This window comes from Filicampus tigris, chromosome 1, assembly GCF_054856515.1.
Source record: "Filicampus tigris isolate MCC_2025a chromosome 1, RoL_Ftig_1.0, whole genome shotgun sequence".
NCBI classification, from domain to species: Eukaryota; Metazoa; Chordata; class Actinopteri; order Syngnathiformes; family Syngnathidae; genus Filicampus; species Filicampus tigris.
This window is the reverse complement of record NC_141217.1, coordinates 41,058,597-41,070,007: the sequence shown is the minus strand read 5'-3', so window position 1 is coordinate 41,070,007 and position 11,411 is coordinate 41,058,597. Positions and strand designations below refer to the sequence as shown.

The 11,411-nt window shown below is 43.2% G+C and overlaps 1 protein-coding gene across 7 annotated transcripts; it reads left to right on the top strand.

Moving 5' to 3' along the window:
- The first annotated feature begins 306 nt into the window (after positions 1-306).
- On the top strand, positions 307-11,380 carry kynu (kynureninase). Of its 7 annotated transcripts, none has more exons than XM_086041662.1 (15): positions 403-460; positions 3,950-4,045; positions 4,356-4,542; positions 4,891-5,011; positions 5,088-5,170; positions 5,960-6,021; positions 6,095-6,166; positions 6,289-6,363; positions 6,847-6,993; positions 7,103-7,201; positions 7,281-7,354; positions 7,487-7,539; positions 7,793-7,878; positions 9,814-10,044; positions 10,363-11,380. In XM_086041662.1, the coding sequence occupies exons 3-15, from the start codon at positions 4,374-4,376 to the stop codon at positions 10,480-10,482; spliced, it is 1,392 nt and encodes a 463-aa protein (XP_085897788.1). In that variant the 5' UTR covers positions 403-460; positions 3,950-4,045; positions 4,356-4,373; the 3' UTR covers positions 10,483-11,380. The 7 variants fall into 7 exon arrangements, with proteins under 7 accessions (XP_085897810.1, XP_085897816.1, XP_085897788.1 ...); XM_086041651.1 differs by lacking the exon at positions 403-460 and adding an exon at positions 1,208-1,557; XM_086041674.1 differs by lacking the exon at positions 403-460 and adding an exon at positions 1,208-1,557 and having other exon boundaries at positions 4,349-4,542.
- The last annotated feature ends 31 nt before the right edge of the window (positions 11,381-11,411 follow it).

Below are 11,411 nucleotides of genomic sequence, written 5' to 3'. Positions count from 1 at the left end.
GCACATACTGATCTCGAAATAATAACGACCTGGTCTCAGTTTACTCACAAAGGTTCTCTGTGTGAAATGTTTTGTCTGTTATATGGCTGCATGGCAATGGCATGGTATCAGGTGGATCCACATGCCAATTGTACCCGCCGCCGTTGAGTAGAAGAACATTAAATTGTTCTGCCTGATGAACAAAGATACATTGTGTGTAGTAAATACGGAAGATAGTTTGTGGACCAACAGAGTAAATCATGATAATTACCCCATCTCTCACTGGACCACTTAAAACATCCAAGTTACACGAAGACCTTGACTGACAACAAGAAACAGTGCACTCGACGAAGAAGGACAATAAGAAGCATGTGTGAGGTCATAACAATTATTAACTTGGAGGTAAAGATTCCGAGGTGAAAGAGCGCTTCTGGGTCAGACGATTGGCTGCCAGCAGAAGAGGAGCATCTGCAACTCAACTGTGAGTTGCAACTAATATATGGTCGCCATTTGTCCTGTGTATTTATTCATTACTCTTTTACTTAGCTTTATTTCTATCTGTTCTTTGTAGTAACAGAAACGTGTGGGTCATGCAAAAGGATTTCTAACGCCTATTGCCTTATACCAGTCCACTTTCACAACCCATAGGCTACGGTTCACTTGATCCACGCTACTGTATACTGTACTGTACAGTCTTCAAATTCAATGAGAATGCAACCCTAACCTAGTTTGAAACTCTAACCATAGTTCTAATTAGTTCGAAACCCTAACCGTTGTTCGAAGCCCTTTCAAATCAAAACGAGTCAGTGGCAGCTAGTGTCCGAATGTCCAAAGTATCTTATTTCCTAACCCCTCATTCACTACATATCCCCGCACTACACACAGTATACTGTATATCCTTCATTCTGTTTGGCAATTCGGACAGCCAGCTCACCACTTTCTCCTCGTCGCATATTACGTGACCACCGCCTGTCGTAACGCACCGGCGCATTGTGATCTCCGACTATTTATTGTGAATAAAAAAACAACAACAATTTAACTGCACTTTATTTCCTTTATTGTACATATTTTCAATTGAATAATATGTAATATTTCCGTGCTTACAGCATTGCGCTTGCACCATGTTGTTCTCCTGCTCGCAATGCGGTGTATCTTTAGTTTTTAACTAGTTGAGTGAACATCAATGCACAGTGCACACTACTTTTTCAAGTGCATTGTGGGTAATTTGCGTGTTCTACATTTACACCCCCTCCTTGGACATTCGGACACCCCTACAAAATGGCCTAGCCCCTTAATAGTGCGCTACATAGGAAATAGTGTGCACATTAGGACACAGCGCGAAGGGGATGTGGCTAGTGACTAGTGACTAGTGACTAGTGACTAGTGACTAGTGACTAGTGACTAGTGACTAGTGACTAGTGACTAGTGTCTAGTGGCTAGTGGCTAGTGGCTACCTCGCCGCTCACGGGACCCGGATGAGAGTTCGGAAGCTCGGTGAAGCGAAGCTGTCGGAAGTGCCAGCCGGAGCAGTGTTTGTTTTTCGACATAAGACTATGGAGTCAGAGCCGGCACCGGCCGGTAAGTTACGGTATTCAAGAGTATCTGCAAAAGTAGACAATATTAGCAAGCGGTTGCTTGTCATGTTAGCAGGTGAATTGAAATAAAAGTATGGCGTAACGGGTAAATGGCGTTATTCTGCAAACGTGCATATATGCAAGTGTAGACTTTAGATCATCTTAAATTTACACGGGCTAGCCACGTTAGCTGCTAAATCTTACTTTTCTGCTCGTAAAACGCATCGAACACGCTTATTTCGTGGTTGCTGATTTATATTTCTCAGCACCGGGATATTATGGAATAAGCAAGACATTACAAGAAAAAAAAAGTTAGTTCATCTCTATTGTTTCTGAATAACATTAGTTTGGTTGGTCAGAGTTTTATTTCAAATGGCTCATTTTTAACACCCCAATAATTAATCTTGATATAATTTTAAATACAATCTCTGATGGAATCATTATGTCGTTTAAAACGTGACTACGTTAGGCAGCGTACAACCCTGTCTATATTTGTTTCTTATTTACTTTAAAAGAAAAATTGAAGTAAGTGTGTCTCTTTAAAACACAGCAGTATAATCATTACCTACATTGTTTCACAAAATGGGTTTCATGCACACTACATGTGGTCATTGTTTGATTTTTTTTAAAAACTGGATAAAGATTTGAAATTTGCCAACAAAATATTTGATTAAATAATAAAGGGAAATAAATGTTATTTAAAATAATGCATTATGTATTATGCAAGTTTTTTTTTTTACAACGGGACAAAATAGACCTTGATACTCAGTGTTGTTTTGTGAAGGATTACCCATTTTCTACTAACTGGCTTGTTTGCTTATGCATTTATCCATGCATTTATGATTTATCACGGCTTCTGGCGGACTGGCTCCTCTTTAGTGCCGCCACTCTCCTCTCCCGCGAGCAACAGTCAATAGCGTCCGTGCGTAAGATCGCGCTAATAATAAAAACGGATCAGAAACGGTACGCAAGGTGGACCGAACCGAACGTGCCATACAGAAACGTATTGATACACCCACGTGTACCGTTACACCCTTACTGAATAGCATATTCACAGATGTCATTACACTAATCAAAAATCTCCTTTTTTATATATTTGAAAATGAAGTAATATATAGTCTAATAGGTTGTGACTTTTTAAAAACGATTATTCATTTTTTAAGGTACAAATGCAGCAAAGCAGCAAGCACATCAATATCACTAGAGGTGGGAGGGTGAACAATAGTAAATGATATTTTTTCTTCAGTAATGTTGGAACTATTAATGTACGATTTATCGATCATGTCTCACATGTATGTCCATTGGCAGTGCGCAGGAACTACTAGTTCAGAAACTTGAAGGGGGTATGAGTGAGGAGAGCAAGGAAATGCTGAGGGAACCTGGAGAGAAACTCAGCACTACATCTGAGATTTTGGGGAGAAGATATTAGTGTACGTTGTCAAGCTGTGGATGTGTGTTTGTAAGGGTTAATAAATGGTTTTGTCTGACTTGATGCATTGTTGTCCACCACGCAGACTGGCCACTGATGTTCTCTGCACAGTCCCAGTTTTAGGCAACAGTAAATGTACTGTACTTGCATGCATCAATGTTGGTCAAGAAATTGCAAAGTAGTAGAACATTTAGGGGCGCACAGTGTAAATCAAGTAGCAGAGTAAATATCGCTGGACTTGGGTTGAAAACCTCCCCTTATCTGTACTACTGATCGGTCCATGCTCGCTGTCTTTGCTGATGCAACTTTAAAGGCTTTTTATCTCCTCAAACCTAAGTGATGACTTTGGAGCCACCAGAGTTCTGCGCGATCCCAGCGATATTCACATTTCCACTCATTTTCACTATATTACTGATCAAGGATTCAAGTTTGCAGGTGTTAGAAAGCAGTGTAGCAAAGAATAATCAACAATAATAATGGAAAAAAAACCCAACAAGTGTCCGCTGATAGTGTAGTGGTACACACGCCCGAGTTGTGTGCGGGCAGCGTGGGATCGATTCCCGCTCAGTGACAGTGTCTATGTGTGTGCCCTGCGACTGGCTGGCGACCAGTTCGGGGTGTAGTCAGCCTTCGCCCATTGACGGCTGGGATAGGCTCCAGCAACTCCCCGCGACCCTGTTTCGGATAAGCGCTTTGGAAGATGACATGACAAAAAACCCAACAAATTTATGGGTCGCACATGCATAAGTAGAGGATTTTTTTACTTGCACTGTCACAAATTTTAAGTGCAAAATGCCACCATTGATGTCAGTATAGGTAGACGTCCACATAGATTTTGGTAAAGATTGATCACACTTTTCTAACATCAAGTGATGTAATGTTTTTTTTTTTTTTTTTTTTTATGGAGAGGAAAACACTTACTACTCATAAAATCCAAAACAGTGGCAAATTGTTTTGATCATTTCAGAGATTGATGTGGCCATAGGTACCTCCAGTCGCATTTGGTCCTCTGACCCGAGGCACCGGGCACGTGCGTAGCGGTGGAGGAGCTCAGAGAGATAAGGTGGGGCGACACCATTTAAAGGAAAAATAAAAAATCTGAAACTCTAAAATGTAGAGGGAACCCATGAAGGGAGGCCAGAATTCTTTAATATTTATTTGATAGGTGAGTAACAGTACTGTAGTAGATATTCATGTTGTACTTTGAAGACATTTGAGCAGTTTTCATTTTTTGCCACTAAACAATGTTGACCTTGCTCCAGAGTTCACCACCAAAGAAAGCCACCGAAGTGGTTGTGAATGTGAGAGTGGGCCAGCACTAAATGGTTATGTAGTGTATTGACTGTATGTAAAAATGTGTTTGGAGTGTGCAGGTTGAGCGAGACGCAGCAATGGAGCAGACGACTGGCTTGACTGTGAGAGAAACTGTGGAGCAGGTGGCCGCTCGGCTCGGCTGCCTCACCACCTCAGAGCGGGTGGCTGCGTTCTTGGATGACCATGATGAGTTGAGACACCTCAGAGAGCACTTTTTGGTGCCCAAGATTGCAGATTTACCTACCTGTAAGTGGAAAATGGGCTTTTTCTATGTCTATTATATATTTTTTCCCCTTTCTGTTTACTGTGGGAAAAAAAAAACAATACGGGAAAACACACTAGAGAGACAAGCCAAAAACGGTACAAAAGTGTTTGTGCCGTGCTGGGTGACGGGGGCAGCGTGAAACGTGGAGGTGTCAAAAAATGTGTGTTTAGGGTGCCACACCCACATCCCCCATGGCCCTTGTATCCTCCCATTTTTTTGTATGCAGCTCTCGGAGGAAAAAGTTTGACCCCCCTAATAGCAAGGAAGCAAATCGTAATCTTGTAACATGTTGCATCGTGCGAGCCTGATGTAGTTGCTCCGACCCACAGCTGATCTGTCGCTGGCGGACGGCGCCAAAGACAGCATCTACCTGGTTGGCAACTCGCTGGGCCTGCAGCCCCAAATGGTCAAGAAGTACTTGGAGCAGGAGCTGGACAAGTGGGCCAAAATGTACAGCAACTCGTTTTGTGGCACATTGCTGAAAGACATTTCAACAACTTTGGTTGATGGAGTGTGCGCTTGTCAGGGGCGTGCACGGCCATATGGAGGGGTCGCGACCTTGGGCCTGGGCTGAGAACAACCTGGAGGAGCTGATGGCAAGAGTTGTCGGTAACACTGAGCATTACCATTTCATTGGCTTTGCCCCACTGTATGGCTTAGCTTGGTTAAGCATGAGAGGGCTCGTTTTTTCTTTTTTCATGTTTTTTTTTTTTCTCAATACAGCGGTGCAGTGTGTAGGATGAGCCGTTAAGGGTACGGCAGCTAAGTGTAACCTTCTGGGCTCACAAATATTTGCGCTTGCATCAATGCGAATGTAATGAAACTTCCCAGGGCTGTGGATTTTTGTCTGATTTGGTAGTCTCCAACTTCAGCTATTTAAATATATCAATGATTTACTGTTTGGATCCAATTGTAACTTTTGGCCCTATCAGTTCCACTTTTTGTCAATTGAAACCATGAAGGTTATTTGTTTTTTTTTAATTCCTGGTTATTTATTCCCAAACAATTTGGGTAATATGGCTTTCATTCAAAACTCTTTTTTTTCCTTAAGTTTCCTAGCAGATAACGTCATTTATCATTTTTCGGACAAGGGAGCCATTTCATATAATATTAGTTTCTGAACGAGAACAAAGTGTGAAATGCCTTGCTGCATTTCAATGGAGCGCAAAAGGGCACAATTTAGATTTGAATTGGAGTGGAGATAAACTTTGCTGGGGGAGAATTACATTTGAATTAAACAAGTTGACGTTCCACTGCCGGTTGTAGAAATGCTACTATTAGTGCGACTATACTGTAATCAAAGTTCCACCAGTAGCACAAGTTAGTCTCGCGCCATGACCGACTTAGATTTCACGTAAAATGTCCCGTAATTTGTCTTTGCGGTGTTTTTGTTTTCAGGAGCGCATCCAGAAGAGGTGGCGCTGATGAACGGCTTGACGGTCAATTTACACCTGCTGATGGTGCAAAACCAAACAAATTGAGTGATGTCAAAACGCAAACTTTCTTGAGTAACGTCTGACTTTGCTTTGGTAGCTTTCCTTCTACCAGCCCACGGCTGCGCGCCACAAGATAGTCCTGGAAGACAAAGCCTTCCCTTCGGATCACGTGAGTGACTTGAATTGTCACGCTGCAACCAGACGTTGACTTGGGTGGCGTCCGTGTGACCCGTATGAATGACTGCTTGGCCCGTTGGACATCGCGCTATGATGCCGTCCGTCTCCTGTCAGTACGCTGTCGAGTCTCAGATCCGACTACGAGGATTTGACCCCGAGCAGAGCATGTTGCTGCTGAAGCCCAGACCGGTACATCGTACTGACCACAATATACACCCCAACCTGTTGTTTTACAAACATTCCCAAATAGTCTGAGACGCTATGTATTCCCCTCCATTTACTGTCAACAATGCATATTTAAATGACCACTGAAAACGTCTTATCTCATCTTTTAAAGGGGGAAGTCAACCCATAACGTTTCTTTCCAATAATACGAGTCTCAACTTGACATTCTGGGTTAATGTTGTGTCTGTGGAATAGGAGCGAAGCAGCAAAATCCACCTGTTTTTATCCATCTCAGGGGGCGGCCATTTTGGCGAAAAACAGGTCGATTTTGCTGCTTAACTCATATTCAAAAAACTCAACATTAATCCGAATGCCATATTGAGACGAGTGAAGGCACATATTATTGCAAATAGTTTTTGGGGGTGGGTTGACTTCCGCTTTAAGAAGAAAAGAGAGTTTTCAACCAGAAGTCATGTCAAATGGTCATAACTGAATCTGTGTTTCCAGGGGGAGGAGACGCTACGAACAGAGGACATCGTGGACGTGATCGAGGGAGAGGGTGCCTCTGTGGCTTTAGTGATGCTCAGTGGAGTTCAGTACTATACCGGTCAGCTGTTCAACATGGCCGCCATCACCAAGGCCGCCCAGAACAAGGTGAGAGGAACGTGACAATAGTTTGCATCCAATTCACTTGTACGAACCGAAGATGACAACAACAACAACAACAACAACGTCAACGTCAATGTCAACGCGGGTCGGCCAGGGCTGCTTGGTGGGCTTCGACCTGGCCCACGCGGCAGGAAATGTGGAGCTCAAGCTGCACGACTGGGGCGTGGACTTTGCTTGCTGGTGCTCTTACAAGGTTGACACGACGAGCCATGCGACTTTGGACTGTATGATGAGCATCTTTGTGTATTTACACTATGTCCGTGTTTGTTCAGTATTTGAACTCAGGTTGCGGGGGGATTGCTGGAGCCTTCGTCCACGAGAAACATCGACACACCGTCAAACCCGCGTGAGTGCACCGTTTACGCGGCCATGATGCATGTCCCAATTGTGTCACTTGAACAATGCGCCATCAACCCAAACTTAGTTAGCAGCATCGGCGACTATCAGTGTGACGCGTTGTGCTGTCGCGTGCTTGCAGGCTGACGGGGTGGTGGGGTCATGACCTCAAAACCCGTTTCCAGATGAACAATGGTAAACAAACATTCCTTCCGTAACTGCAACATTGCCATCTTGTGGTGCCAATCTACACTTGCGCCCCTAACACAAATGGAAAGCATAACACGGCGGCCCAGTATTTGCTTTGCTTTGATCAAATATAGAGATATTTTTTCTTACTCAGACATGGTAGCAAGCAACAAGTGTAGTGGTATCAGTGTGTCATACACATTGACAATGCAACACGCATTTGTGTGGGTGCGTGCGTGTTTGTGTGTGCGCGAGCCAGAGTTGGAGCTGCAGCCTGGCGTGAAAGGCTTCCGACTGTCCAACCAGCCTGTTCTCCTTGTGTGTCCCCTGCAGGCCAGTTTGGAGGTACTGCTGCCCACTTGGTCTGTACAGCACAAAGCACAGTCACTTCCTCTGTGTGTGCGCATGCGTGTGTGCGTGTCCGTCTAAGCAATGAGCGACTATCGGGGGTGCAATTCAGTTATTCAGGATGACCTCACACAGATTTTTGTTTTTGCTCGGATACACGACTGCAATACAAGTCCAATTCTCAAGCGCCACGAAAGCCTCTCACATTTGCAGTAGTACTGAACCATTCTCGCACACATTAGTGGAACACTCTCCTACACACGGTTGAAAATCTCTCACATGTACCGTACTTCTGAAACTGTCCCACACATCATAATCCATTCATATACTGAGATATGCGTTTCAGTGGCACGTATGAGATCATTGTAGTAGTGTCTCAGCATTGTGACTACACAAAAAAAGGTGTGTTGAATTTAAATCGTTTTTATTTCGTCAAGTGGTTGTACGAAATGTATATGTATTTTTAAGTAGACTAAAAATCTACCTAAAGGTCAGGGTGCAAACATTTTTCAGAGTCGGTTAAAATTCATATTCTCATTGGTAATAGGTTTTATAATACATACAAGTTGTCAACCACAGATCGATTAGAAAATAGGTTTTACTTAGCCATTCCGAGTGTTTCCGAACCTCGTGGGAGCTTGAGCAATGGACGTAGATATAGCTAAACCGCTCGCTACACCGTAGACGGTACAATTTCCATGCGCGACACAACACAGCACATTCAATGGCGAGCGATGTTTTGGAAGGAGAGGATTTTGAGACGCACGAGCCGACAAAAGGGGGCGTTATTCGACCCTTCGTGATTAGGAGTCACTGAATCCCCCCGGCTACTGTGACGTCACGTCTCCGGAAAAAGCCCAAGATGAGGGGGCGCCAGATTCAAACGGCAGACGACACATTCTGAATTGTATTTGGTGATTAAACTGCTGCCTAACAACGACCTCATCACATTTTAATGACAGATATGCATTGTAAAGGGCGTTCTAGAGGGCTACGGAAAAGTTGTCAATCTTTGCACCCTGACCTTTAAAAAAGGTATCTGAATTTTATAAAGTAGAATATACATCTACTTAAAAAAAAAAAGTGAATCCAGATGATTTTATGTTGTACAACCCCCTGCCGAAATAAAATGTTGTAAATTCAAACCACCAGATTTTTTTCAGCGTAAGAGCGTTGCAGTTGGGTGTGTGTGTGAAAAGTCATCCTGAAGTATAACCTTGACTATACAATGTACCGCATTTCCCATGAATAATAAAAAATGAATATGCGGGCACTCACTCGGCATTTAGGATCCTAAAACAGTCTCATGGCACCATGTGGTGGCTGTGCTGTGAAAATATTTACACTTCGTGTCGTTCTGAAAATTTTAGCCCATGTCGATTTGAACATCAACCCCACACCCTCCCGCGGTAACTTTGCAAGCAACAACAGTCGTCGTTAACAATGTTAGGTGACTCTACACAATGCAGATAGCAAATGTCATGCCCTCGTACTCATAATCAGTGCCGTGAAGGACCGGTGGCCAGTGCTAGCCAGCTAATGCGGCTAACTGACTCACAAGGATACGAGCACAGAACATGTAGCGGTACTTCCTTTTGATCATGAAGCCTGTGCTGCGAAGAACATCCACGAGGAAAGGAATCAAAAGGAGTCAGTCAATGGGCAACTGCTGCGGCTGCATCGGAAAGACGAAATGAAATGTCCGCAGCAATGCCACACAACTTATTAAATAGTATACATTTGACATTATGTACATTTGTAACATTAGACCTTAAATATCATGATGGGATTTAAGTACGCCTTTGCAAGCTCAAGGTACTGGTAAACATGTATAAAACGTGGAATATTTTTATTGACACAATTTTGTATTTTTTTCCTTTGTATTATTCACAGAATGAATTTCAACGGTGACAAGCATTGTTTGCCTTGCAGATTTTTAACATGACCAGCATGCAGACGCTACGCAGGAAGTCGGTGCTGCTCACGGGCTACTTGGAGTATCTCATTGGCCACTACTATAAGGAGGATCCCGCCCGGCCCCGCAAGCCTCACGTGCGCATCATCACGCCCTCGGACCCGCAGCAGAGAGGCTGCCAGCTGTCACTCTGCTTCTCTGTGCCCATCCGGAGAGTTTTCCAGGAGCTTGAGAAGAGGGGTGTGGTTGTGAGTAGCCTTCAATCACCTGCCCATAGAACAAAAGTATTCGCACATTTAGTGTGTATTCAACTATAGCCTTTTCTTCAATCCGCTTTGCTTGAGACACTTCAACTTCTTAAAACGCACTTGTGGTGATTCATTTCAGTGGTGAAATATGATTTCAAAGAGTTTTGGTTTCAACTCGTGTCTCAAGGCACCACTGACTGTATTCTTAGTAGAAGTCGCAAACGGCCGCTGAGCCGTAGTTTGGGTTGGATGCCTTCTAGTCACATGCAGGTATGCGGGGAGCTGCGTGACATTGTTTTCCCTGTTTTTCCCCTCCAGTGTGACATGCGTCATCCGAGTGTTTTGCGCATCGCGCCGGTGCCGCTCTACAACTCGTTTAGCGACGTCCATCGCTTCATCCAAAGTTTGGGAGCGGCAGTGACCGCCAGCTTCCAGTGAGCCGCCTCGGCGAGCTCTCCGCATCCGTTGCTGCCTGGCCATCCTGGAAATACAGTCACTATTTGGAATTGGTGTCATCACAAAACAAAAATATCAGGGTTTGTTGTACAACTGAGGATTTTCTAGCTTCAACAACATGTCAAAACAAACAAACAAGGATCTCAGCGCAGACTGCATTCAATGTTCAAGAGAAAGTTCCTCCAGTTTGTGTGAATGCAGGAGGTCCCCAAATGTCATCTTTATGAAGGTTGAGTTTTGCCATTCCAACATGAAATATTTCAATATTATTTTAGATTTGATCTACAAATATATTTTCTGTTCTTCGAAAAGGTGATCTTTATTTTATACAAACAAACTTGATTCGTGAATGTCACTGTTAAAAATACACTTCCAATTAAGTGGCAAAACTGGGTTTCATTTTTATGTGAAGCAGGTGTGTCATTATCTGCTGAATCTGACTATGAAAGTAACTTGTAATCTAACTTGGTAACATTTAAAATCAAGTCATCAGTAAAGTAATTAAGTTAACCTTTAAAGCAAGTCATCAGTAAATACGTTACTTTTTTTTAAGGGAACTGTGACAACTCTGGTCACAATTTGGTCAATTTCCTATTTTTTCACAAATGGAAACGATTAGCCAGAGGCCACACGTGTGGGCGTTATTTTTTTATTTTTATTTTTACCAATTGTTGAGCAATCTAAAGTGTTGCTTTGATGGTGCAACGTTAATAGTTGAAAAGTGGCAACTTTGGAGTACAAAGTTTTGCCTGACGCCAGCGATGTCGAACTTTTTTATCAGTGATTCTCATGGTGTGGTATGCGGCTCCCTCTAGTGGAAAGTAAACAATCACTGAATTAAATGTTCAAATTGCAGAATTTTTCAGCATCTTCAACATAATCCGTTTATTGTTTTTTTTGTTGTCAGTAAT

Excerpts from the sequence above, each read along its gene's own strand:
- kynu (XM_086041684.1), top strand. The coding sequence starts at position 4,374 with ATGGAGCAGACGACTGGCTTGACTGTGAGAGAAACTGTGGAGCAGGTG. Across the intron at positions 7,540-7,792 it reads CCGTTTCCAGATGAACAATG|AGTTGGAGCTGCAGCCTGGC; the intron begins GTAAACAAACAT and ends TGCGCGAGCCAG. Across the intron at positions 10,045-10,362 it reads TTGAGAAGAGGGGTGTGGTT|TGTGACATGCGTCATCCGAG; the intron begins GTGAGTAGCCTT and ends TTTCCCCTCCAG.